The sequence below is a fragment of the Chiroxiphia lanceolata genome, chromosome 1 (assembly GCF_009829145.1).
Source record: "Chiroxiphia lanceolata isolate bChiLan1 chromosome 1, bChiLan1.pri, whole genome shotgun sequence".
Taxonomy (NCBI): domain Eukaryota; kingdom Metazoa; phylum Chordata; class Aves; order Passeriformes; family Pipridae; genus Chiroxiphia; species Chiroxiphia lanceolata.
In genome coordinates, this window is record NC_045637.1 from 153,213,232 (window position 1) to 153,241,187 (window position 27,956).

Here is a 27,956-nt window from a genome sequence, read left to right on the forward strand (position 1 = left end):
GGGACCTTTTGAAGGTCATCCAGTCCAACCCCCTGTCTGATCTCTCCTGGACATGGCTGTGACCCTGTGCAGACCCCGTGTTCCACCCTCACACCCATAAACCCTCCACTCCTGGGGTGTGGAAGGTCTGTGGCAGGGCACCAAGTCATGTTTAAATCATTTTAAACAACACTTCAGGCAACACGTGCCACCCTGGGCACTGCTGCAGCTCCTGGCACTGTTTATGGAGCTGGGAAGTGCCCTCAGCCCAGGCCTCGGTGCCCTCAGGGAAAGCTCAGATTTGCCTCAATCCGTCATCAAACCCGGAGGCCTCAAATTCCCCTTTAAGGTCCCTCAGTGCTGTTCCCTGGGCTGCCACCCCTGCTGCAGGAGGAGGAGATTTACACAAATCAACGGGAGACTGGTGAAAACTCGTTTTGTCAGTGGCAGATTTATCTCAATTTTCTTTTACGCTGCCCAGAAGACGCGACCTGTGGGAAAGGCTGCTGAGTGACTCAGCTGCTTCTGCCCACAGCAAGAGCTGATCTTGTCCCCAGCCTGGTCAAAGAGGCTTCCTCAGTCTTATTTAAAAGCTGTTTTTAGATCCCACTCATGATCCTATTGCTGAGACACACCTGGAGGATTGGGGAATACTGGGCAGGCATTGCCTGCTTTGGAGATGCTGAAATTAAGGTTTTCCAGCACAGAACAAACCTGAACCTACATCTCCAGACTGTAGTTCCATTTCAGACACTCATCTAAGAGACATAACTAAAGGGAAAGGAAAAGGGAAAGGGAAAGGGAAGGAAAATGAAAAGAAAAAGGGAAAATGGGAAAAGGGAAAGAGAAGGAAAAGGAAAAGGAAAAAAGATATATGAAAAAGATAAAGAAAAGGAAAAGAGAACAGGAAAAAGGAAAAGAGAACAGGGAAAAGGAAAAGAGAACAGGAAAAAGAAAAAGAAAAAGAAAAAGAAAAGGAGAAAAAGAAAAAAGGAAAAAAAGAAAGGAAAAAGAGAAAGAAAAGAAAAAGAGAACAGGAAAAAGGAAAAGGAAAGAAAAAGAAAAGAAAACAGGAAAAAAACAAAATGAAAGAAAAAGAAAAGGAAAAGAAAACAGGAAAAAGAAAAAGGCCCATGTTTAATTCAATTCCAAAGAGGGGAAGAAGAGAGGAGCCACTTGGGTGGATTTGCCATCCACAAAGCCAAGGAAAACCATCTCACTGCCACGTCCCATGTGGACATGAGCAGGGCAAAGTCCCTGAAGAAAAACAGGGAAATAAGCTGTTGTAAATGAGACAGTGGAAGGAGAGAGAGTAGAAAAAGCAGCAAAGTAATGCAGCTTTTCCTGCTGAAAATGTCTGTTCTAAAAATATGTGCTAGTCTTTCAATGCTGACACATCATGAGTTCTGCTCTTCATGAAAAAAAAACCCTTCAGTGAGGTGTAATGGCTCATCTCTGCCCAGTGTCTGTCATCTAAAGGGTAAAACATCTTACATAAACATGGATTTTATTTCCCAGCACTATAACAGCCTCTCTGAGGCTGAATCTAATCAATCAGAAAGGTAGAGACCCATTACCAAGGGCTGCATGTAATAAGGTCTCTCAAAAGCCAGGAAGGGCTGTTTTCCAAATGTGTCTCTGAGTCAGATGTCAAAGAGGATTCAACAGGGCAAGTGCATCTCTCATAGAAATATCTGGTCTGGTATAAATTTGCCCACTTTAGGCAATAGTGGCAAACCCAGGTGGCAAAAAAATATCATTATTTAATTTTAAAGATGGGACAGTGCATCCAGCTCTGTTCCAGTTCCAACTCTGCAGAACATCCCCATGCTGCAGGGGATCCCTGGCTGCCAGATGTGCTCAAAATGGTCCACAAAAGTAGCTTTTTTCCAGGTAAACCCCAAAATTCCAGGGGTGGTAGCAACTGCTCAAACAGGCAAATACCCCTCAGCAAGGAGCAAAGAATTGATCTGCTGCAGGTCTCTCAGGGAAGAAGATGCCAAAACCCACCTGCTGCCCATGGGAATAGAAGAATGAAACCGTGGAATAATTAATACTGAAAAGACCTCTGCTATCAGCAAGTCCAACTGCTCACTGTGATCCACCTCAGGTCTGTAACAAGCCACCACCATTTTAGGGGAGAAAGTAGGGCCAGAGAACACCACAAAAGCAAAGGTTGCCAATAAGGGAGAAGAGGTGATGGATTTAGGCTCCCAGATCTGGGGTTTCTGCTGCCACAGCCTGGGTTCAGCACAGCTCCAGCTCTGTGCAGCAAAGTCAACCTGGAAATCCCTTCCTGAGAGTCTGTGCTGGGCAGAAATCACGTGCACTTTCTGTGAGCAGCTTTTCCCTGTCCTGTAAAGTTTTGCAGTTCCTTGTGATGTGCTCCAGCCTCGTGCCTGTGCCATTAGTGCAGTGCAACCATCCAGAAAGGATTCCCTAATGTACAACCCCCCAAGGGAACCCATATTTTATGAGCATGTGGCTGAGATGCCTCAAAACTGCCCCCTTAAACCTCGTGTCTCACCTGTGAGCTGCTGAGTTAGAGCCAAATATTGATAAAGTGAAACACTGAAAGGATTCAGTGGCCCCAGTGGGGCTGAGTCCACTCACACCCCCGAATCCCTGTGCTGGCTGCACAAACACACCCCCAGCAGGCACTCAGGATTTGGGTGAGAGGAATGAGGTGTGGGAATGTCACACAGCCACCTGCACGCAAGAGCAGGAAAGAAAAAAAAAAGATAATGTGGTGATGCCACGGGGATGAAGCTGCTGCATCCCCAGCCCTTGTCAGCTCAGCTCTGTGTCACCTTCCCTCCCTGGGAGTCCCTGAAGTCACACATGGAATATTCTGAGTTGAAAGGGAGTTACCTGCCTGCTCTGCCTCCACCTTCCCCCATCCCCACCCTGCAGCAAGTCCCTGCCCCTGCCTTCTGCCTCACCAGGGAGCTGATGGGCACAGAAATTGTTCAGCAGGAGCCCAGGAGGGTCCCCAGTGTCACACACTGAACTAATCTGGAGTGATCAGTGGCAATAAGTCCCTTTCCAAAACATGTGGCACCAAGGAGACACTTTCCACACTCGCCTTTTTAACCAGTGTGTTTCACAGCAGCTGTTTCCAGCAGGAGAGGGGAACGTGGGGGCAAAGTGGGACCTTGTCACTGGGGCAAGTCAATTATTGCTCTAAACTCAGCATCTTGCACGTGCAGAGCACCAGGGAAGAGCCACTAATCAGCAAGTTCTGGCAGTCAGGTTCTCCTGCAGGGCGTTATTCCAGCAGACTCAGGTTCTCTTGCAGGGTATTATTCCAGCAGACTCACTGAAAGCAACGAGGCTTTTGCTGAGTCAGCATCTCAGTGATGCACCTGGTGACCTCCTGTAAACCTGCAGCTGAACATGGATTCTTCACGTGCTGGGGCAATAACCAGCACTGGAATATTCCTTAGGGCAGCTGATTCCTACCTTCGGGTGTTTTGCAGTGGGTTTGGCCCCTAAGTGTCAGAAATTTCCCTTTTTATTTTTTTTTTTTTTTTTGTGAGGGAATGGTTCCCATTCACTGGGCTGCAGTGAAATCTTCACACAGTGAGCTGCTGTGTTTAATTATTCATTTCCTGGAAAAAAACAATGCACCTTCCCTCTTCCAATCTCTCCATTTCCAGTGTAATCCAATATGTTCGTGCTTGGAAGGGACCGACAAGAATCATGGACTCCAACTCCTGGCCCTGCACAGGACACCCCAAAAATCACACCATGTGCCTGAAACTGTTGTAAAACCACTTCTGGAACTCTTGAGAGGTTTGGGGCCATGACCAAGCTGACTGAGTTGATCCCAGCTCAAGGCAGTGCCTTTTTGGAGGGTTCTTCTGGCATCCACTCCGTGCCAAACCAGCTTCCCACAGATGTGCATCCAAAACTTCCAGAGAACAACACCGTGCTGGTTGGGATCACGGCCCAGCAGTTTGTCAGCAGGGTTGCCAAGCCTGAGTGCATTCCCAGGCTCAATCAAACAGCACCCAGACCTGAGCTGGCTCTCAAGGATTCTACACTGTCCATTTAGAGATTGTCAACCATGTCCACTCCAAAAAAAGCTTGGTAGGGCTTTTGGTTTTTCACCATAGAACTCATTCCAGAAGGACTTCAGGTTCTGCACAAAGCAATCCCAAAGATACACACAGAGCAAGGTTTCCCTGGTAGTTTGGTGTCCCTTCTGCAGTTCACCACTGTTCCTTTCTTCTCTTCCAGGTAGGCTGCAAAGCCATGATGGTTTTCTTCCAGTACTGTGTCATGGCCAACTTCTTCTGGCTGCTGGTGGAGGGGCTGTACCTTCACACCCTGCTGGTCATCTCCTTCTTTTCAGAGAGGAAGTACTTCTGGTGGTACATCCTGATCGGCTGGGGTACGCATCTCCTCCAAACTGAGTGCCAGCAGGAGATCCTGCCTGGCATTTTTAGTCCAGAAACCTGGGGACTCAGATGGGGCACAGGTGTAGCAGACAGTCCTGAGAAGGGCTTGGGGGTGCTGGTGGATGAGAGGCTGGACATGAGCTGGGGATGTGCCCTGACAGCCCAGAAACCAACTGTGTCCTGGGATGCATCAAAAGGATCGTGACCAGCAGGTTGAGGGAGGGGGTTCTGCCCCTCTGTTCTGCTCTGGTGAGACCCCAATTGCAGTGCTGTGTCCAGCTCTGAGGACCCCAGCATAAGGAGAACATGGATCTGCTGGAGCAAGTCCAGATGAGGCCAAGAAGGTACTCTGAGGGCTGGAGCCCCTCTGCTCTGGACCCAGGCTGGGAGAGCTGGGGGGGTTCACCTGGAGAAGAGAAGGCTCCAGGAAGAGCTGAGAGCTCCTTCCAGTGCCTAAAGGGGCTCCAGGAGAGCTGAAGAGGGACTTGGGACAAGGGCCTGGAGTGACAGGACAAGGGGTGATGGCTTCAATCTGAAAAAGAGTATATTTAGATGAGATACTGGGAAGGAATTCTCCCCTCCCAGGGTGGTGAGGCCCTGGCACAGGGTGCCCTGAGAAGCTGTGGCTGCCCCTGGATCCCTGGAAGTGTCCAAGGCCAGGTTGGATGGGGCTTGGAGCCACCTGGGATAGTGGGAGGTGTCCCTGCCATGGTAGGGGGTTGGAACTGGATGAGCTTTAAGGTCCTTTCCAACCCAAACCATTCCAGGATCCTGTATGTGTTACCTTGCTGCCAAGGATTTTGTGCAGCCAGCAGCAAGATCAAGGGATGTCCAGAGGGTTTGCCCCAATTTCATTAACCTAAATCTTCAAAGGTATTTAAGGACTCAGTTTGTTCTGGGTAAATTGGTAGTTGATCTCTTCAGTGTCCTTAAGGACTCTGGGCCTGAAACTCCTCATCACCTTTATAATCATTCATTGTTTTGATAATGACTGGAATTCCAAAGTTGATACCACGCAGTGAGCTTAAATTGTAAGGATGGATCCCAGCAAAGCAGAACTCTTGGACTGAACCAGACACTGCAGCCCATCACTCCCTCTGTTTTACTGAGTTCAGGCCAGACAGCTATCCTGGGATTCCCATCACCTGAGTGCCAATGCTGATAACCTTCTGCTTCCTGCATTTGGGATTTCTCCAGCTTTAATGCAAATGTAATGCATTAAATGCATTTCTCCGGCAATACGAAAATCCAGTCTTGAACACATAAAATGAAAATAAAATAATTAAAAAATAAAATAAAATAAAATAAAATAAAATAAAATAAAATAAAATAAAATAAAATAAAATAAAATAAAATAAAATAAAGAAATAAAAGGATTCTGTGAAATAGAATAAAATACAATGAGAAAATGCCAAGGAAGACAGAATGAAGCTCTTCACAAAGCAACTCACAACTGAATTGTTAACCTGTGCAAATTAATCCTACCAGATCAACTTCTTTTCTTTCTCCAGAAAGAAATCAGAAATCTTATTTTCCCCTTAATGCCATTTGGTTGAAGATTTATGTTTAAGTAAGCAAATAGCTTTCTACCGAATGCTCTCAATAGCTAAAACTGAGGAATAATGAGAGCAAGGAAGAAGCTTGAAAAGATAAAATAAAATTGTGTCATGTCCAGAGATACATCTGGACTCAGGATTTGATCAATCAGCCATGGAGTAACTTCCATTGGAAGTGACAGGAGTTATGCTTGGGTTCACACCACAAAAGAAGGACAGTTCTCTGTGCTGGAAGCACAAGAAGGGATGACATTGGCAGGTCTTGATTTAGATGCAGTTAATCGGGTCAGACCTTCTTTAAACATGCCTTGTGCATAGATATCCTTTGTTTCGACACCTTGGAGCTGGAGATCTTAAAGAAAAATGAATGAAAGTAATGATTTTAAATCAAAGATAATTTCTTTCACTCAAAATATGTTCTGAGGTTGCTTGAGTGAAGAAGGGCAATTCCAGGAAATGGCTTGAGGGATCTTTTGGTCTTTTAGTCATCCATCACTTGCAAGAGCATCAGTGATGGATCTGAATTGGATTATGCATGAATTAATAATTTGGATGCACTAGTTACAGTTCTTACTGGGTTTATTACCATTGCACTCAGAAATCACTGGAGATAAACTGTACACAAACTGTGAGTGACACAGAGCAAAGTGACACGTCCTTCCCGAAGTATTTCCAACCTAAATCTAGTCCAAGACAAGAGACAGGGAAAAGAGGGACCACAGTGATGGAGCAAGACCACCTTAGTCCTGCAGAAGATCATGGAGTGAGGAGCAGAGGCAGGTTCATCTGGCCAGCTACAGACACCTACGTGGGAACTTGTCACTCCAGGCTCCCTTTATGGTCAGTGGAAGTCCAGGCAAAACAGTCAAGGGATATTCCATATTTCTTGTCCTAAAGCTCAACGACCTGTGTGTTAGAAGCACGTATTTCTCCCCGTTGATGCTGCAGAGAGCTTTGTGGTGACTGCCTTGGCTACAAGTGTCCACACTGTAAATGCCTGAAGAGTGATCCCTATTCCTTGCATTTCACAATCTGAAGTCCTTTTTTTAGGCATTGCATCAGGAATTTAACTGCTGGGGAGCAGTTCCAGGAAACTCGTCTCACGTGGCCAGTGGGAGAGGAAGGCAACACGTTGCCTGTTTGGCCTGTGAGCATTAAAAAGGTGGAGCATTTGCCCAGTCCTGAGGGAAGGCATCACCTCAGGAGAGATGGAGAGTGAGGGAGAACAGCCCTGAGGACCCTGATAATGATTTCTGACAGTGACACCATCTCTTTTCTCTTGCCAGGTGCCCCCTCTGTGTTCATCACCGCTTGGACCATTGTCAGGATTTACTTTTTCGATGTTGGGTAAGCCTGTGGACTCAACTGTCTTTCCTTTATTATTTTTCCTCCCTTTATCTCCCAGGAAAGCCTTGCAGCTTTAGTAACCCACAGTCCCAGCAGCCAGAGCAGAGCAGAGGGTCTCCCCTGCCACCAGGAACCAAGAAATGCTCCAAGATCTCCCTGAAGACACACATTTTGTGTCAGCTTAGACCAGTCCCTCACCCTCTTTGCTTCCCAATCCCTTGGTCAGGATATTTGCAGGGAATCTGTGAGCAGACCCTGATGTTTTCATTTGGCCCAGTTGCAGATGTCAACATGATAAAGTAAAATGAGTCCTACCAGAAATTTTCATTACTCAGAGCAGAGCAGCCTGCAAAACTGATCCTATATGCGCTTATGAAGCAGGTGCTCAACAAACACACCTTTTACCTCTCACACAGAAAAGTCCAAAACTTCTTTTTTTTTTTCTTTTCCCAAGCAGATTTTAGGAGCTACTCTTCATTCTCTTTAACCTTGCAGCAGCCTTGGATATTTTATATAAGAAGCAGATAGAACACAGCTAAGAAAATGAGGCAGATAGCGGAGTTATCCAAGGATATATGAAAGTAAAATGCACTTGATTCTGCAATCCTCCTTCTTGCTTTTATTCAAGCAGTCAAGAGCTACAGTAATTGGAAAGGTTTTTAGGGGAAAACACTCCAGAGAGTTATGGAATTGGGTGCTTATTCTACCCTTCCTGTGCATGCCCTCACTTCTTGCATTTGCATCCTATAGTTAATTCCATTTTCTCCCTCTCCAAGTGTGTCCTGATTCGCCCTCATTTTGGTTGGAGAAGGATTTCTCATTGCATTTTTGATTTATAGTCATGCTCACACATTTCCTGAGGGCCACTCACTTCCTTTGTGCTTTCACTCTGTCTGCATAAAACTGACCTTGTTTCCTCTGTTAATAAATAGCCTCTACAATGAGATAGAGACAGGAGGATTTAACCATTCTGGGTACCCATTCTTCTTACTATATATTCCCACTCAGCTCCAGCAATTCTTAATAAAAATACAGACTTCTTTGCATTTTCTGGAGGCTTTAAAGCTCTACATTTTTATGCCAAGTAAAACAATGTGAATTTACAAGATATGCTAATACCTAACACAGATTATTCTTTCCATACTAAAGTTACCTACAGAGAAAAATTACAGGAAATTAATCCAGATGAAAAAAACTAATTATGTAAGATTAGTTAAACAACCTTAAGCCTCTATTTAAAATTCTAACTCCAAATTAAAATGACCTTCATTCAGACTGTCTGAATTTGTTTTAAAAATGAAGTGCACTAGACATAATTAGGGCCACTTTAATTCTAAATGAGAGGGTAGAAGGCACCTGACTGGCAGCATCTGTGTGTGAGCAATTTACTCCATCTCCTTTTAGAATTAGTGGAGATTTAGTCAGTGTAGTCCATGGAATGCAATTTTTTTCATTCTAAAGTTGCTGCCCAAAATAGGTCTCAGAACTGTGCCCTAAAAATGCCTCTGCTTATCTGCTGTTGCCTGCACTGTCAACATTCTGAATTAGATGAGCTGAATCCAGGTGGAATTGTCTCCAGCAGGCTCCACTGATCTGTTTTTAACATGAATGCAGCCCAGTTTTCATGAATGCTTTCCTAAAAATGCACCTTCCGTCACCTGACCGAGGTCTGCAGATAAATGTGTCCCAAGCAATATTAGTCATTTCCACATCATTCCTCTCCTGTCCTTTCCTTGTTGGCTTTAAAATACAGTTCCAGGTGAGGGGAGTTGTGTGTAGACAGTTCTGACTTCGGGACGAAATAAATCCCATCCTGGACCCTATGGACTTTTCTAAGTAGATCCATAGCTCAGGTGCAGATGGATTTGGTGGGATCTGGCTGTTATCTTTTTCAGAAGGACATGGTTGGTTTTGTTTCTGATGGTGCCAGTTGCTCTCTGGAGATGCTCCACCATCATCCAGGAGGGTGGAGAACACTGGAGGCCTGGTGGATCTGGGGGTTTGGCAGCATTTCCTTGGAGCAGAGCTCAGTGTCGGAGAAATTCAGGAGATCACCATCCTCTCCCACACTCACCCTGCAGAACATCTTCCAGCCTATTCCATTTCCAAGGGGAAAAGAGCTCTCAGGATTGTGTCTGGGGCAACTGGTTCCTGCCAGGGCTCAGAGCCTCTGCAAAGCAAGTCTTTGGCCATTCCCAGTTCATGCACACAAGGTTTAGTCCTAATAATCCAGCCCAGATATCCTTTGCTTTTAGGAAAACCTAAGAGGTTACATATCTTGCTTTCTGTGCTTGAGGTTTTAAGTCTTGTTTTGTTTCTTTTTAGGTGCTGGGAGGAAATAGTGGAATCCCCATTCTGGTGGATCATTAAAACCCCTATTTTGGTGTCTATCTTGGTAAAGTATCAGCACATTCTGCTGGCTGCAAAGCCATCTTTAGTCCTAAGTGGTGGAGGGGGGGGGTGAAGGGGTGTTGAGAAGTGTTCTGTAAGTGTCCATGGAAGATGCACTGGCAGGTAAAATCCCACTGTATGTTGAACATCTGCCTTAGGATGAGGAAAAACTCTCCAGATAAACACGTTTACCTTTAGCATTGACCATGGAAGAGTGTGAGTGACTGGGCCACTCAGGTGGAGCTCATTTGATGTACCTTTGACCATTCCACCTCCTACTTGCCCTGGGCACTCTGAGTGTGTAGCCAGAGGAGGCTGAGGAATGTGGTTGGAGATCCAGGAAAGACTCTTTTTGCCTAATGGATCAGTGGATGTCTGAATTCAACCTGATAAATTGTGCTACAAGTGGCTTTGTTTCTCTGAGCTGACCAGAATGACTTGTCCAGTTGTAGATGTCAACACCATGAAATGAAATGAGTACCACCATAAATTTCTAGATAAGAAAGGGGTTTGATGAATCCCCCCGGGGTATTTGCCTCTTTTTATATCACCCAGTGCAGAGCTGGATCCCAGCTGTGTGCTTTGAAAGTCGGTTCTCAAGAAGCTTGTCTGATTTCCAGAAAATTCAACAGAAGTGTCTGACTTTAATTCTCTGGATATGATCGATTCTGACCACGGAAACCAGGACACTTCTGAGGAACTCAGTCCTCCCATCCCTGTTGAACATTACGTGTTTCCTCTGTCAGGTGTCAAGCCAAGCCTTAAAATCAAATGAACTTGAGTTAAACTTAGCTCTGAGTTTTCTTAAATGAAGGCAAGGACGTGTGAAGGGAATACAAAAAAAAATGCAACAGAAATCAGACCAAATATATCTCTTTTAGACAGAAATCTTTCCTTAGAACATACATTCTTCTTATTCCACGTACATCGTGACCTTTACAAGAAGATTTTTTTTTCTGTAGCATTTGTCATGCAGGGATTCAAAACCGCAACAATTTGAATAATGACATTTTACTCTGTTTACCTCACTGAAAAGAAATACAGTACTTAGATGACACATCTCAAAATATTTATGTCATCATAGAAAGCTGTAGATAGTACTTTCCCTTTCCTGAGATAAGCTTTCAGTCAAAAAATACACCCTATTATTCTCTTTGGATCAATGAGTCTGTATTTGCTTTTGGCCAGTAAATCATTTCCTCGTTGCCAAACAAAGTTTACCCAGCAGTTCCTGATTTTGCTTCGGCAGATATCCCATGAATCTGTCGCAGAGGAAGGGCATGATAACCACCAGCTGATGAACAGCAGGTTCCTTCAGGGAGTAATGCAACATTTGCTCCATATCCACGGGAAAAATTGTATATCTCAATGTAAGGAAGAAATGCATATACAAGATATACAAGATCTTTAAGATGCAGAAGATATATCTTATGTACAACATCAAGTGCCTCTGATTAGGTTGAAAAAATAAATTAAACAACTTCTCCAGTATCCTGATGTCCGTATGTTTTACCATGGAATGCTAAGGTTATATTTCCCAGTCCACTCCAAGCCAGCACTGCCAGTATTTAATGCTCCATTCTTACCTTCAGTTCTGCATCTGGTGTGCTATCAATGCTCATTAGTGTAATTGATCTAGATAACAATGTTTTGAACTAATAAATTTTACTTGCCACCAAGTCAGACACAAACCATTTCCATGAGCAAATAAATACAAGCAGAAACCAAGATAAATGGCTCAGGATAGATAAAAAGTGATTAAGCAATGCATCCAAGAAATACCATTAATTTCCAATTACTTATAGCCTTTGAAAGAAGAGTGAGTGTCTAATTGAGAGATGTGCTTCAGCCTATTTTATTCACCTTATTGTTGAGATAAATGTAGGAATTGCTGGAGGAAATGTAACAATCTGTTTTTGCAGGAAGTCAGATTGGCTGGTTAACACAATCCCTTCCAGCTGCTGAGCCTCTGAAAATCAGAGCCATTTGTGCATTCAGTAACCATGAAAGGATAAAGAGAGAGGTTGTGGCCAGACTAAAACTAACGAAGTCCCCAGGAATCTGTCACTGCTTTTCTATTTTCTGTGTTGCATGAATAACAGGATGATTCGATGGATAAGACCTTATACAAGCAAATAGAGTTGCATTCAATCCATGCCATCTACTACATTCCATTGGGAAAATACCATTCCTAGCTCTACACCTTTGCTAATAAGGGAGGTTAACATTGCTTGAGCGTGTTGGTGGAGCACTTTGAGATCTTTTGAGTGAAAAGGACCATCTAAAATCCAGGGGGCAGCTCCCAGTGTAACATCCTAAGAGGGAACGTTTCCCGCTGTGTCCACGAGGTCCGTTCCTCGCCGTCCAGGTTCTCCAGCCTCTCCCAGGGAGGCCATGGCCAGTAGCACTGAGTAGAGTGGGGTGGGTACTGCTCTGTGTTTTGTTTTGGTCTCCTTGGCTCAGTCTCTGACGTGCTCAGCAGCCGGTCCCATGTCAGCGTCTCCCGAGGGCTTTGACATCCGTCGCTCGGCTCATTCCCAAGGCTCTTTTCCCACCCCGGCGCCGGCAGGACGTCGTGCATAGCTGTGCTCTATGGGCTTGACATCATCATACTTGGGATGTATGACACGAAGTCCCAAGCAGGCTGATGTCAGGCCCAAGATGCCATCCTGTGTCCGTTTACTTTGGGCTCTCTGCTCATGGCTGCTTAACCACAGCTTGTTCCATGGCAAAAACATGGCAGTGGAAGGAATTTTCCTCTAATGATGGGCTCTGTTCACCAGGGAAAAATAACTAATGTTTTGCCTCTCTCTCTCTCTCTCTCTGTTCCCTTTCTTCCCATCGTGGCAGGTGAACTTCATCCTCTTCATCTGCATCATCCGCATCTTGGTCCAGAAGCTGCATTCCCCAGATGTTGGACACAATGAAACCAGCCAATATTCGTAAGTCCTGGACTTCTTCTACCATATTCTTTGCTTTTCGGGAAACCTGTTTGACTGTTAGTTCATTATTGCATCACTATTCACTGTGTTCAGTATTGTCTCTGTCTGCATTGATCAGAATCAACTAATTCTGACTTGATCAAAGCTGATCAGAAATCAGGAAATGGAGCGTTTCCTAAAAGAGCCAGATGGGTTTGCTGTCAGTTTGAGGCAGGTGAAAAGGCCTTCTCCTGGGATTAATGGTGAAGAAGTGAGAGCAACAATAATGATCATGAGGCAAAAAAAGTTCTTTCTTTGCATCCTTAATATTCAGTGGATTCTGAAGGCAGAGGAACCCCAAGAGACAACCAAGAGTTGCTGTACACAGTGTATGGGCTTTTTTTTTTTCCTGACTCTCAGGTCCCTTTTTCAAAGAAGGAGAGATCTAGAAAATTAATCCATTCAGTAGAATCTGTGGCAGATTTTCCTTGTCCCAAAGCAGACCTCTAAACTAGATTGGATTATTTCAATGCATTTCTCTTCAGTGTTGAGAAGGATCACTGCCTCAGAAGATTTGCTTGACTTAATGCTTTTATTCCAGGGATAGAAAGTTGACCTTAATGAGGATTTTTATCATGAACAACATGCCAGTGAGATCAACATCTGTCTCAGTGGCCAAGACTGGTCTTAGTTGTAGAATTATAAGAGTGAAAAAAATTTCCATTTACATGGATTTGTTCTGGCCTCAATGCAAATAAAATAAAAGTTCAGACCAGCTTATTTTTGACTCTTGCCACTGCCCTGGTTTAGCTTTTCAACTATCCTGGATATTTATTAAATGTTTCCTCGAAGAGAACTAAAATGAAAAAGATCCTGTATCTACATGGTCACTGCTCATAAACCTTTGTCTTCGTCTGGAGCTGCACTTTTGGGTACCCTGAAGAATCTGAGCTCAGTTCAACTTTCTGCAAGATGGAAAACAATAGCAGTCTGTTCCTTAAACATTGCCCAGCCATGACACTGAGCCTGTCTCTAGTGATGGTAAATTATTCATTTCATCTGCCTCGAGAGATTCTCTGATTTATGAAAGAAAAGGCCAGAGTTTGACCTTAACTTCTGCCTGCAGCAGCCAAAGCCAATTACCTCTGGTTTTGTCATCTCAGCGCACCAATGTTACCAACCCTGTGCTTTTTATCCCCTATTTTGCTGTATTTCCAACTGGGTGTTGTACCTTTGTACCCCAGGATTGCAACAGCTCTGGCCAGGTGTGGAGATTAAATCAGCATATTGAAATATGTTCTGAGCAGCATCCTGGAGCTGTTGGCTCCTGTTCCCCTCAGCAGAAGTGTTGCCAACACGCACTGGAAGGGTTATGCCCAGATTACCTCGGAGGTCATGCTGAGCTTTTGGGTTCAGGGCACATTTTCCAGTGAAGTAGGAAATGAAATTTTCCTGTGAGCTCCCAGGAAAGCTCCTTTTGCCTTGTAAACAAACGTGGCACAGCAGTAAAGCACAGACTTCCCCTCGCTGACCTGCCCAACGGGAGGTGCTGCTGAGGTACAACTGAGCTTCACATCTGCAGCTCCTCACCTTCCTTCTCCACCTGGAAGGACATCTCAGTGCCAGTAGGGAATGAATCAGTTGCTCACTTCATAGGATCACAGAATCACAGAATGGTTTTGTGTTGGAAGGGACCGTAAAATCATCCAGTTCCAACCCCCTGACATGGGCAGGGACACCTTCCACTAGACCAGGTTGCTCAGAGCTCCATCCAACCTGACCTTAAACTTTTATGCGTCCAAGACATATGAGATGCTTTAAGACACTTCAGATACTTTCTTGAACGTAGAGCCCAGGACCTGTGGGAGAATTTTACCCTCACACAGAGGCATCTGGCCACCAGCCACGTCCTCTGGGTCATCTGGAAGTCTCTGTTAACTGTACTGAGAGCTGTAGGACATGAGGCACCACACTTTCCTATGGAAGGAAGTATTAAGTGTCTCAACCCGAAGGCTGGAACCCAGCAAGGGGAGTTCTCAGTGTGGTTCTAAGTTTTCAATGTTTAGACAGGAGTCTGGGGTTCTACCTGCAGGACCCAAGAGATCTTAGCAAAAACTGATGCTAATGAAACACTGAGGGAGCTGGGGGGGCTCAACCTGGAGAAAAGGAGGCTCAGGGGGGACCTTCTTGCTCTCTACAACTCCCTGACAGGAGGGAGGAGGCAGGGGGGGGTCGGGCTCTGCTCCCAGGGAACAAGGGACAGGAGGAGAGGGAACGGCCTCCAGCTGTGCCAGGGGAGGGTCAGGTTGGACATCAGGAGGAATTTCTTCACTGAAAGGGTGGTCAGGCATTGGCAGGGGCTGCCCAGGGAGGTGGTGGAGTCCCCACCTCTGGAGGTATCCAAGGAAGGATTGGACATGGCACTCAGTGCTCTGGGCTGGGGGACAAGGTGGGCATCGAGCACAGGGTGGACTCGATGACCTTGGAGGGCTTTTCCAACCTCAGTGATTCTGTGATTCTGTTTGGGTTCCTCCTGCCAAGTCTGGTATAAATCTGTTTTAGACTAACAGCATCCTGGATGTCTCATTTGCATTCTCCCTCCTTCTCTTGTTTATTTTATACTGTTTATTTTCTAAAAACACGCTGACATGTTGACAAGCATTGTTCAAACTCCGAGCAGTTTCAGTGTAGCTGCAGGCTGGAAGTTCAGGTGCACTGCTGACTTACTCATTAGTGCTCCAGACAGGGAACTGGGCTTTCATGAGTTGGAAACTGTGAAAACAAAGCTCCCAAAACAGTTTTCTGGAAATGACAGGGACATGTGAAACCGTGGGACAGCAAAATTTCAGGCAAAGAGATTTTGTTTTCTACAATAGGAAACTTGAGTAAAATTCATCTCTTTCTACGTGTTCATAGATCAATATTGTCATCAAAGTTTTCTGAGTAACTTTTCCATGATAATTTCAAGGACCATGACAAAAATGTCCCAATACCCACTCCCAAGGAGAGGAGTAGGTTCCATGCAGGCTGATGGGCACGTGTTTTCCCTAAATTACCTGTCACCATGTCCATCTGTCAGAGAGGGCGGGAATCTAAGATGTTCTGGGAATGAGAGTAACAAATTTTTTGAGAATCCATGGCTTCCAGCAGGAAGATTTAACCAGCTTTACACAGCCTCCCAAGAAGTTCTGCCTCCTGCACATCTAGGCTTTATCTTCCTGGGAGAAATTACACCCTGACGGGGGAAGATGATTTTCCTCTTTGTAGTGTTTAGTGGGGGGAATCTTTTAAATATCACAGTGCTGGACCACAGAGCCCTTGCCCTGATGCCAAACTGAGATCTGAAACATCACTCAGTGTCTGGGGAAGGAAGTGGCTGGTTTGGGGGGATTGTGCAAATTAGAGGAGGGGGCTCAAGTTTTGGCATTTATGTCCTTTTCATTGCCACAGTGCATCCAGGAGGGAAAATATTGCAACTGAGGCCCCAGTGTTGTCTGCAAAGATAAGATCAATTTTTCTAATCCTCTGTGAATATGATACACCAAGGTAGGGTCTCATCATCTCCTCCAGGCTGACTGTTCCTCAGAGGTTGGGGAGGGAGGAGAGATCTCTGCAAATCCAACAGAAATATTCACTGGACTGTGATCTCCTTAGAAAATGAGTTGCTTTCTCATATATCTGGAGCTGGGAGCATTAGGGCTTGGTGATACTGGTGTGGATCATACTGGCCAGAGCTGCTTCTGAGAGTGAGGAACATGGAATGCTGATGGTCACCAAAGACAGTGACAGTGCTCTGGCAGAGCAAGACATCCAAGAGAACTCAGATTTTGGATCTACTCCCCATGAGCAGGGATGTGCCTGCTGGTGAGGGATGTGGGAAAGGCAAATTCCTGTGGAGTCCCTCAGCTTCCTACAGGCGCTGATTTTGCCTGGAATGAGTTGCACCCAGGTGTCCTTCAGCCAGCAGATATTCCCTGGGGAGCCATGGCCTCCAAAACCAGCCCTAATGTCGAGCTATCTTTGGGCCAGGCCCAGGCAAAGCTGGAAAAGTCTACTGGGAGATACAGGGATGAGCATCATCTGCACAAAGCTGGCACATCAGCCCTCCCAGTGTGCTGGTGCAGATGGCAAATAAATGAAGATGGTCTGAGAGGACTGAGCCTGATGAGGCTTTGGAGGTGAAGGGTTTGCAGGTGGAAGAACAAGTATTTCCAACATCCTCTCCTCAGCTTCATTTCCTCCAGAAGCCTCTGAGAGATGGAGATGCCACAGGGTGTGGGTGACCAGGGGAACCAAAACCCCCACAAGCATCCTTAGACTCTTGATTTCATTTCATTTCTGTCAACTACTTTTTAATAACGATTATATTTAATAAATTATCATTTCTTCCTAATTAGGCCTCTGATTACCCAGGCTGATGCCATTAAGCACTAATACTGTTCATCCCCCTCCTTTGGAGACATTCTTTGTGCAATATCCTCTCATTATTCCCAGCTAAACATACCATTTCTCTCCCAGAAGCTGTAATTTTCAGCAATCTCCCAAGCAAACAAAGACAGTGCTAGATGATGATTTAGCTGGTAGAGATGAAAAAAAGATCTCTGGTGGGAGGAGAAGAAGAGAGAAGGGAGAAAGAAATACCTCCAGTGGAGCCACTAGGAATAAAGATGTCGCATTTTATGGTGTCACCACGTCTGAAATCAGCAGCCGCCTGCAGTCTGAGGAACAAGGAGAAATAATGTAGGGCTGATTGCTCTGCCTTGGCTGGAGACATGGATATAATTACATGAGAGCTGTCAGTGAGCAGGAAATGCTCCCAGCATGGTCTTTGGTTAGTCTGAGGTGCCACACAGTGCCTGTGCCCAGCTGAGGGTCCACCCCCACGTGTCACTGCATCCCAGCCCAGGTGGGCAGAGGGATCCTGGGGAGGTTGAGCCAGGAGAGGCATCTCCACACCCCCTGCTTTGCTGTACCCCAGACACTCCATCCCCCTGGCTGAGGGCAACCTCCTCATGCTCCCTTGCTCAAGGCTGGATGTTCCCAGGACCCCAGGGTGAGTGTCCAATATCACACAGCAAACAAATTCAATGCAGCAAATTCAATGTTCAGGGTTGCACAAGGCTCAGGGCTGTGGGATTTCTCATCCTCTTACCCTTCAGCTCCTCTTCCCTCTCCCCTTCTGACTCATGTTTGTCTTTCCAACAGGAGGCTGGCCAAGTCCACCTTGCTGCTGATCCCTCTCTTTGGCATTCACTACATCATGTTTGCTTTCTTCCCTGACAATTTCAAGGCAGAAGTTAAGCTGGTCTTTGAGCTCGTGGTCGGGTCGTTCCAGGTAAGCCACCCTTTGGGCCCCCACTCAGCCACCAGCTCTGTCAGGAGGGAGAAGTGTAATGACCTTTGGAGAAAAAGCTCCTCACTCCAGCATGGCCAGGATGGGACACAAATTTATATTTTGCCTCCTGGAATTCCAGAAGGAGATTCTCCCTCCTCGGTTTAGGCACCTGAAAAGAAAATGTACATCTGCACATTAGTCACCCTGGGGGTTTGTGTGCTTAAGGGAAAAAAAAAGTGAGCATCACAGGTCAGTTTTTATATTATTGACATGTTCCAGGCCAGGTTGGAGGGGACTTGGAGCACCCTGGTCTAGTGGAAAGTTGTCCTTGTCCATCTCATGGGGTTTGGAACTAGATGACTTTCAAGATCCCTTCCAACCCAAACCATCCTATGATTCCATAGTGCAAGATGAGACAAATGACCTTTGGTGGGAGTGTCCTGCTGCCCATTAACAGGAGCCTGGGCTGTCTTCAGCCACTTGATTTGAATGAACTCTCTCCTCTGTTCACAAGTCAAGTGCTGCCTGTAGCTCCTGCTCAAGCAGGATTCCAGTTCATTGGTGCAGGAGGCAGCTTCCCCACGAGGATGGATGATGGGGCTGTCCTCCACATTAGTTCTGGTGGAGTTTGGTTCTTAGAGCCTCCCACTTCAGACAGTGTTGGGCTGTTAAACTTGACCCTGAGGCTGCATGAAAAGAAACCCTTATTTAAGTGTTACATCCCATTGCTTCTGACCATTGTTCTCACAGCCTGGGAGCGGGGTCTGGCTGTCCCCATGTCCCATGCACATTTCAGTGGCAAGTTTTATTCAGTGGTGACTGAGTTAACATCCCTGTCTACATCATCATCACTTCACATCTGGCATCTGGAAGCGCTCAAAACACATCTAGATGTGGCACTTGGGGACATGGGTTAGTGGTGAAGATGGCACTGTTGGACTTGATGATCTTAGAGGTCTTTTCCAGCCTTAACAATTCCCTGCATTCCATGATCCCTCCTTTGAGATCGTTGTGTTTAGTGCTAAAAGCCTGTTCTCTCCTTTCCCCCAGGGATTTGTGGTGGCTGTTCTGTACTGTTTTCTCAACGGAGAGGTAAGATCAGCAGTGTTGTTTGGTTCATGTTTGCCAGCTGTGTGGATTGAGTGTCCCATTCCTGATGTCACCATGCTGGTGGGAAGCATCCAAGTCAAATCTCTCACTCCAGAAAAACAGTTCAGCCACTTTCCTGACAGTTTTCAGCACAATTAATAAACATGTCAGGGCTTTTGTGTGCACTGTGTGCATCACTGCTGCTGAGTCCACCCTTTACTCATGAGACAGGACCAGCAGAACCTTGCACAAACTCTGATCCCAAAGGCCCACCTTCAACAGGGAACGATAAATCCCATCTTAAGCCCTGCCAAGTGCCTCAGTGAATCTTCCCCAGGACCAGGCCCGCTGCTGGGATGGAGGCTCATTAGTGCAGTGATATTTTTGTATCATCCTCCACCTACCCATAAGAAGTTCAGCTGATTAAGCCCATGTTGCAAAGGCTCCCAGGTAGGTGTGAGCAGCTACAGACTCGGAGCTGCTGTCATCTGGAGCACTTCCAGCCCAATAAACAGAGCACGGACAAGAAAGAAGCAGCTGTGAGCTGGATTTGTGCTCCAGCTTCCTAGGGGAGAGGAAGAGTGTCCAGAATCCCAATTTTCTCTCTCACAGCTCCAAAGCTGCATCAGCCACACTGATGCCATGTGTACATCAGGCAGAGAGCCCAGCTCCAGCAGAGACCTTTCCCAGTAATCCTGCCTGGAACAGGGCAGTACCACACAAGCTTACTGATGATCCAAAACCAATACAGGCATTGACATGAATTGTTAGGCACAGCAGTGCCAGGTAAACATATTTCTACCTTGCAGGCACTGATCTTGCCTTTCCCATGTTTCCACTCCTGGGATTCTCATCCTGGTATTGAGCTGTTGCTGTGCTTGCTCATCTCAGAGCCCCTCAGACGCAGCTGTTTTATCTAATTCATACTGTTATCTAAAAATTTGGGCTGGAAGGCTGCAGGAGGGGACAAGGACAGTGGCCAGACCTGTTCAGGATTTTAATCTGGACAGTGTAAACCAGATCATTTTTGTGAACTCCCCGAGCAGGAACCAGTAGCTTCTGTCAAAAAAAAGCACAGCTTTACAAACAAACTGTAGTTAAATCATTTCTATTTGGACCAAAAACAGGGCAGTGGAAAAAAAATCTTAATTATTAAGATTAATTAATTACTCACAAAATGTAGAGTATGTTAAAGCTGAAGTTAACTATTCTGGCACCTTTGCTGTATGAATAAGAAATTCCCTGTGCTCACCTTTCTGCTGGAGCTCAGGGATTTCTACTGTCTGGGGCGTCCCCTCTCTTCTATGTGGCTAAAAGTCCAGGCCAAGCTGAGTTTAGTGACCCTTATAAAATAATTCTTGGCCCCTTGGTGGGTGGGTCACCCGTGGCTGCTCACACAAGGAAATCAGAGCAACAGCAAGTGATTTTCTTGCCTCTCCAACACCCAGGTCCAAGCTGAGCTCAAAAGGAAGTGGCGGAGGTGGCACCTGGAGAGGTTCCTGGGCTCGGACATGAAGTACCACCACCCTTCCTTGGGCAGCAATGGCACCAACTTCAGCACCCAGATCTCCATGCTGACCAAGTGCTCGCCAAAGACTCGCCGGTGCTCCGGCTTCCAGGCCGAATTCTCCCTGGTGTGATGGGGAGGGGCTCTCCCAGCAGGGAGCATCCAAAAGAGACACTGAGAGACTAAGGGATCCCCAGGAACCAGCGATGACAAATCCCTGTGAAATGACGTGCTCCACATGAGCCAACAGAGGACACACAACTGGAAAAGCCACTGGCATCCAGGACAGGACCGGACAAGCCGGGAGGCAGAGAAATGCTTTTCCTCTCCCTCTTTTCAGACCTTTCACTCCTCAGTTTCAAGCCCTTGGGGGTTGATAACTATGAGTAAAGGTCCCAGTCGCTTGAGGGAAGCCTGGGAGATGCTGTGTCATAAATGATGAAGTACAGGGGAGGAAGGGAAGGGAGAGCCCGAGTCCTTGGGGGGCTTTACCAGAACTGGCATCTCTGAAACAGATAAATTGCACTTTTTTAAAAAAGAAATGAGCCAGTAAAGGAGAGAGGGATGCAAGAAGCGGGAAGAAAAAGAATGCCAAACATATGAATGTGCCAAAATTCCTGTGGATAAGAGGTGATGATAAGGCATCAAAGATGGAGTCGGGGACACGGGGAGAAGGGACAGGAGGAACATGAGCAGGAAGGGAGGGGCCAGTGCATGACCCCTGTGTTTTACACAGGTGAAGATGAAGCTGCAGCACTAGGAAAGCCCCTCAGAGGATGTCCCAGGGCTGCAGTGTGTGCTGCTAATAACCCACTATCCTCATTAACAAAAGCTTTCCAGGCATCCTGGTGCTCTCTGGAAAAGCAGGTCGCTGAGAAGGAACAGCATGAGAATTCCCTTCTCTGCGCCGTGTTCAGGACGTGGTGTTTGTTTTGGTTGTGTTCAATGACCAGGAAACTCGGTTTGCATGCGTAAAAACCAGGTACAGAGGCCAAAAGCAGAGAGCATGGCTGTGTTTTTCCTTCAAGTTCTCCCGTAGATCTCGGTGCCTTAATGCACCCAGGATCATGAGGGATCAGGGGAAAATAATTGGGGTGTAATTCATTTGCACTTGCTTAGCACACACTGCCAGGAAAGGGAGCTGTAGAACCCTGTAATCACTAACTGAAGCAGACCTGCCGTGAGGAGCCACTCTCCAGATGAAAAAAATTAGTGTCATAGCAGTGAGGAAAATTGCTTTCATCAGGACAAGGTGCTCTCAGCACAGAACTGGCACTGCAGGAGTGAGGAAGGACTGAAGGGGCTATTAAATTGATTTCTTCTTCAGCTTTTGTGGGAAGCTTTCATCCTCTGATGAAGGCATTGTTAGATCTTTGAGATGTGTGTGTGCATTTTGCCTCTTTTTTGAAGGCCTATTAGTTTTCATCTAGAGACAATCCCTATTTGAGGAATGCACATGGATCCCATTAAAACCGAGGGAATAGTCTTTTTTTTTCTTTTCCTTCTTTTCTTGGTGGAGGGGCAAAGGAGAAGTGTGAAACCCAATGCTGCTCAAGCACTGCATTTGAGACAATCCCCACACTCCCAAACTCAGTCAGAAGACAGAAAATAAATGGATAACAGATGTTTGTGTCCCACACAAACGGGGTTGCACCAGTTTTACACTGAGGGTGGGAAATTCCTGCTCAGCTCATGTGTACACTCAGTAGTTGGGCTGCTCTCATCCTACTCTGACATTGTCCTCGAGAAGGAGAGTCTGTCCTACTTGAAAGGAAGGTGGGCTCCTCCTTCAGAGTTCAGAGATCTCAACTTGCCTACCAGCTGCTAACTAACAGCACCTGGACTTTTACTGCTCCATGATTTAATGTAGTTCATTGGAGGGAAGCATCTTTAACGTGCTGGGTTTGGGATTGCTTTGCTGGTTTCTTTGCCTGCCTGAAGCCTCTGTGATTCACTGCCAGCCACCCACGCTGAGCTCAGGGGGAGACTCACAGACCAGGACATCCAGTTCCTCCTTCAGTTCTGAGAGGGCAGTGTTCCATGCCAAAACCATTCCCAGAGCTATACCTTTTATCAGCTCCATGCTTCCTGAGTATCTCTCCACGTGTAGCCCTGTGAACAGCGTGGAGGGCTGAAGACAGTGAGGGGAATAAAGAACCCTGTGAAGGGCAGATGTGCGGTCCTGAGTTTCCAGTGAGCTATCTCAGGCCTCAGCACAGTGTAGCCATGGCTACTCAGCCTGCAAGACCTCAGAGGATAAGTAGGTGTTCTGAACATCCCTGGAGTTCAAGTGCTGGTGACCCCAGGCCAGCCAGGTGTGAGGAGCCACGTTACTCTGAGGCCATGCCAGCAGTGAGAATCCAGCACTGACGTGCCATTAAGACTATCAGGATGCTCTCTGAGCAGCTCTCTGATTCCCAAAATGCAGAGAAAGCAAGAGGATGCTCAAAATTTCCCCACACTTCTTGCACTGAAGCCCTTGTACCCTGACACCTTGGAAACAATATCCCATTTAAATCTTCATGAGGTTCTCAGAGGCCAGGACTCTTTTATTTTAGTGGTCACAGCACCAAGGCTGCCAGAGTTCGAGGAGTGTTTGGACAATGCTCTCAGGCACTTGGTGTGATTTTTGGGGTTGTCCTGTGCGGGGGCAGGAGCTGGACTCGATGATCTTTGTGTGTGCCTTCCAACTCAGGATATTCTGTGATTATCCATGTGTTTGGTGCTTGTCTGGTGAACACTTTCAAACCTGGAGTAGGACTCACAAAGGAAATACTGGAGAAATCCCACCAGCACCACCAGTTCTTCTCCTGTGCCTGCTTTGAAGCAAGGATTTGACCCAGCTCTGCATTTTGTCCAGCTGCAAGGGAGCCCAGAAGAAGCAAGGGAAAACTCTCTCTCAGCTTCCAAGTCATTCCGCTTGGTATAAAATGCTTTGTCTCAGTGGTTCAGAGTTTTGAAGCAGTGTCAGCCAGCCAGGAAAACATTTGATTCATCGGGCTGCAGAGTCATTCACCCTCTTAATCTGTCAGGGGAACTGTATATGCCCAGGAAGTTCCATGGGCTGCAGAGGAGCACTGCCCGATCTTGTGAATGCATCCACTGAGGTGCCCGAGGTGTGAACTGGAATCCCAGGTCCCAGACAAGCAAGAGAGGAGCCTGAGCACAGAGCTGTCAAGCAGAAGTGATGCACCATTGCCAGCAGGCTCCTCTGTGGGATGTGAGGGAATCCCTGCCCATCTGTTCTAGGCAGCCTTGCTGGGATAGCAGGTCTGTGAGCCATCAGCAGTGAGACACATTGTGCATTTTCCCTCTGTTCACCTTCCTTTTTCCTCTCCCTGTGCCTGGCACTGCACTTGCAGGAGGACTTTCTGTTTTGTGTTCTCAGCTTTGTTTCTGTTTCAGCCCTGTGCTGACCTGTGCCACCATCAACCGTGTGCCAAAGGCAGCGGGAGCAGGTTTGCCTTTTGGAGGCATGACAGGCAAAAATCCAGCTGGTTATTTACCCATTCCACAGGGAATGTGGGAGATTCACCACCAGGCTATTCTGCACAGGAGCCTGAAGAGAGGCTGTTTCCTAAACTGAGGGGCTCCTTCAAAACAGGTGGAGAACATCAGAGTGCCAGAACAGTGCCCCAGGCATCCTACTGGCAATTATTTCAGCGCTGAACATCCAGCCACGTTGCCATTGTGCTGTCAAGGGGGTTTGAGAGATTAAATGAACGTGCTGAATATACCTGCTGTGACAGGCATGGCAATATTAGTGACACAGGCAGGGCAGAGTTGCCAGCACAGCTGCCTGGGCCTCGGATTTCAGACAAACACAGGAGTCAGTGCTGAAATCACAGCTTTTCACTCTGGGGACGTGAGCAATCGAGTGAATGATGACATTGGGATCAGGCCCTCTTTTAAATGGCTTGGTGTAGGAATTTGGCTCCATACCTTGGCCTCCCTTACTCTGTTTTTCCTCCAACTCATCAATAAAATGGGAGCTCAAGGACTTCACAACAAATGACAGCCTGAGGTGTGCTGTCCTGGTCCCACACAGAGCACACAGGCAAGCCCCAATCTGACCCCCTCAACTCCAGTGTAACACAGGAGGGACTCCAGTAAAGCAGCTGCATTAATTTGCTGCAAAATAATATTAATAGTCACATCTGGATATGGGACAGAGATGTTTGAGGATCATGAATTTGGACTCCAAAATTCTTCACAGAAATTAAGCCAAATTCTGATCCCACTTTCACCAATCAGTTCACTGCAGCAACTCCTGAATTACACTTGGATTTGGCTTTAAAATAATTCCTTTATCTTCCTTTTTTACACCAGTGAGAGAGCAAGCCCCTCCTGTTAATTAGTCACTCTGCATTTCAGTGATTAAATAATTAAAAATTATGAATAAGTGTGGAATAATTACAATACAAACATTAAATTATGGTCTCAAGGAGTAGAGGTAGGTACAAGCTTCAATACCAAGATTAGGCTGTAGATATTTCTGTTCAACTGGGACCTAAAGATATTTCTGTTCAACTGGGACCTATGTTGCTCTGTGACCTCATAAGCAGCAAGAAATGAGAATATGACAGTGTTTGGGGTTAAAAAAAAGAGGAGTGAAGACATTCAAGGCTGCTGCAAAATTTCAGGGCATTAACTTGAAACTTTTTAAAATCAAAAAGGCCAGGAGATGAAACACTTAAATAGTTTAGTTTAGTTTAGTTTGGGTTGGGTTTTTTTTGCCTAGAAAGCAGTTATATTTTTCTCAAGGAAGGTGTTGCTGGAGAAAAGATGTTTTGTACATTAACTAATCATCAGCTTTACATCTTTCTCAATATCCCACTTGTTTCCCATTCACAAGGAATGAGGCAGGGCCACGTCTGTGCCACAGCACTACATGAGCAGAGAGGTTAAACCCAAATCTCTGTCCCAATCTGATGGAAGTATTTCCAGAGAGAGATACACCTGCTGATTAATGGAAGTTTTCTAGTGTTTTTTTTAAAAAAAATGAAGTTCCAAAGAAAGCTCAGGAGTGAGTGAAGATCACTTGGCTCCATGGCAGGGATTAAAGGGGCTTGGTGGGATTATTTTGTCTCCAGTCCTTCCACCTTCACCCCAGTGTTCAAACAAGGGAAAACTCAGGGGTTTCTGCAGGAAATATGAAATATTTTCAGACTAAAAGGGAATCTCACCAACTGGGAAATGCCAATAAGTGTCTTCCTGGAGCTCATTTCATTCTGTCTGCACAAGTGCAGCTTGGTTGGATAAAGGGCCTGTGGAAACACAGGTGGATCAGGAGCAATGGTCCTTCTCTGGGAAAACAGGTGGATCAGGAGCAATGCCCCTTCTCTGGAAGGTGTAACATCAAAGCCCTTGTAAAACATTCTCCTTCCCATCAAGCCCCACCTTCTGCTCTCAGGTGGGGTGTTCAGCTGAAAGAAGGGCCGTGGTTGGGGTGCTGACACAGCCCAGCTTCCTTCCCAGCCTCGTGCTTCCCCCCACAGCATCTCTGCAGGGATGAATGTTCCAGACCCTTGGAGACATGGGGTGCACTCCTGAGCTCCCTGGCTCCCAATGCAGCTTTGTACTTTTCCCAGACAGAGGTACTGGTGGGCAGGGCCACGAAGGTGCTTGATAGTAGGTGACCCTCAAAAGATTAAGAGGTCAAGCTCTTGGCCTCACATGTACCCATATCAACCCAGAGTGACTCTGCTGGCATCACCCAGGAACTAAACTGAAAAGTAATAGGGAAAATAATTAATTCCCAGGATGGTACTTGGGGACAGATGTGCCAAAATCCACCATTTTATTTTGGTCCATCAACTTCTCATCCCTTCTCCACACCCAGTATTTACACACCAGTCTGATGAGGTGTAATTACACTGATTGACCTTGTTCTTTCCCCTGGAGAGCTGTACATCTGTAAACTGTGGCTTTTAGAAATTAGGAGTTTCCTGGGACCACGGACCACCTCTTCCACCTCCTACTGAATGTCCTGACTCCTTGCTTGCTCATGTGGTGTTGTGCTGTTTTACTGAAAAGCCCTGGGTTTGAAGCCCTGGTTATTTCCAGGGTACTGTGGAGTCACAGGGAAGAAGACAAACATCAGGACTGGAGTCCAGGCAACAGGTCTGTAGGGAAAATGGTGCCCGTTTGGGGTCTGAGGGCCAGACCTTCAGGACACACACATTTGGCATCAGCAGAGCACTGGTGTTTTGTACCCCAGTTTTGTGGACACTGTGCATTTGTACATAGGGGGAACCTGAACAGTACATTTAAAAAAATAAATAAACTAAACACGTTTTTGATACTCGGTTGGCGACGATAAATTAAGTTTAAAAAGGCACTTTTGAGTTCAAAAGTGCATTTTTCAAGCTCTGCCTCAAACACCTCAAGCTGTTGGTCGGTGGCTGGTGCCAACTGACTCTTCTCACTCAAGCTGTCAGCACCTCTGCTCTGCCCTCCTGTAAATAGGCTTTGACAGCAGAGAGTGATGGGAACTGGCTGTGAACAGAGACTCACCCTCTCTGTGGACTTTCCTGTACCTTGGTGCTTGTGATGTTTCCTCCATGCCAGTGAGAACAGGCCTGCTTGCTCAGCACAGGTGACATCTCTGCCTTGTTTCATGGCCTTCTGCCTGACGTTATTTATTTTGTTCTGACTCTGTAAATATGCAATGAATTGGCTATATATTTTTTTCCTTTGTATTTGGTTCATCTCCTTGCTTCAGAGGAGGTTCTTCTCCGTGGTTGACACTGCTGACAACAAGCAATAAAACCATCGTGAAGGCATTGTGTCTAAGATGTTCCACCTGATATTTTATTTCTCAGAGTCCTGAAGAAGATAAAGACAGAGGAGGAAAGGCTAAAAAGGAGATAATGAGCTGGTGAGGTGTTTGCCCAGAGTTAGGCAGAGTGACTTCTTACTTTGTACGTTTAACCAGACCAAATCACCCTTAAAATCATAAAAATGTTTGGGTTGGAAAGGACCTTTAAAGGAATGAGCAGGGACATCTTCAAGTAGATCAGGGTGCTGAGGAGACCTTCTTTGGGAGTATCTGTGCAAGCAAAAGAATCAGTCCCCGCCCCAGCATGAGTGATCCCCAAAACCTCCACACTGAAGGCAACACCACTGCATGAGCTGGGTGGGTGGATGGTCTGCTGGAGGTGAGACTCGTGCATGGAGGTGATGGTCCTGCAGTTACAAACACACCATCATTCTTTTGCCATGGTCAAGAGGTCCAAAATGATTCCTCTATTTGTACCTGCACCCACCCACACAAATATAACATGTATTGATTGTTGGGTTGAGTGCTGGAATATCCTACAACTGTCTCTGGTCCCTGGGCCATTCAAATTCATCCCCATGAGATTTCCCCCAGTATCCTGGAGGGGCAGGATCTGTGTTTTACATCACAGACTGTAACAGTTCATA

At 46.2% G+C, this 27,956-nt stretch overlaps 1 protein-coding gene across 4 annotated transcripts in view; it reads left to right on the top strand.

Annotated features, from left to right (window-relative positions):
- LOC116793376 (vasoactive intestinal polypeptide receptor) overlaps positions 1 to 27,318 on the top strand; it is a 110,008-nt gene extending 82,690 nt beyond the window's left edge. For 3 of the 4 annotated variants that reach the window (XM_032701196.1, XM_032701203.1, XM_032701209.1), the window contains exons 7-13: positions 4,222 to 4,375; positions 7,225 to 7,285; positions 9,611 to 9,680; positions 12,527 to 12,618; positions 17,803 to 17,932; positions 18,983 to 19,024; positions 20,470 to 27,318. In XM_032701196.1, the coding sequence (XP_032557087.1) occupies positions 4,222 to 4,375; positions 7,225 to 7,285; positions 9,611 to 9,680; positions 12,527 to 12,618; positions 17,803 to 17,932; positions 18,983 to 19,024; positions 20,470 to 20,661 (741 nt within the window). In that variant the 3' untranslated portion in view covers positions 20,662 to 27,318. The remainder of the gene's footprint in view (positions 1 to 4,221; positions 4,376 to 7,224; positions 7,286 to 9,610; positions 9,681 to 12,526; positions 12,619 to 17,802; positions 17,933 to 18,982; positions 19,025 to 20,469) is intronic. The other variant, XR_004359465.1, reaches the window with a different exon arrangement.
- The last annotated feature ends 638 nt before the right edge of the window (positions 27,319 to 27,956 follow it).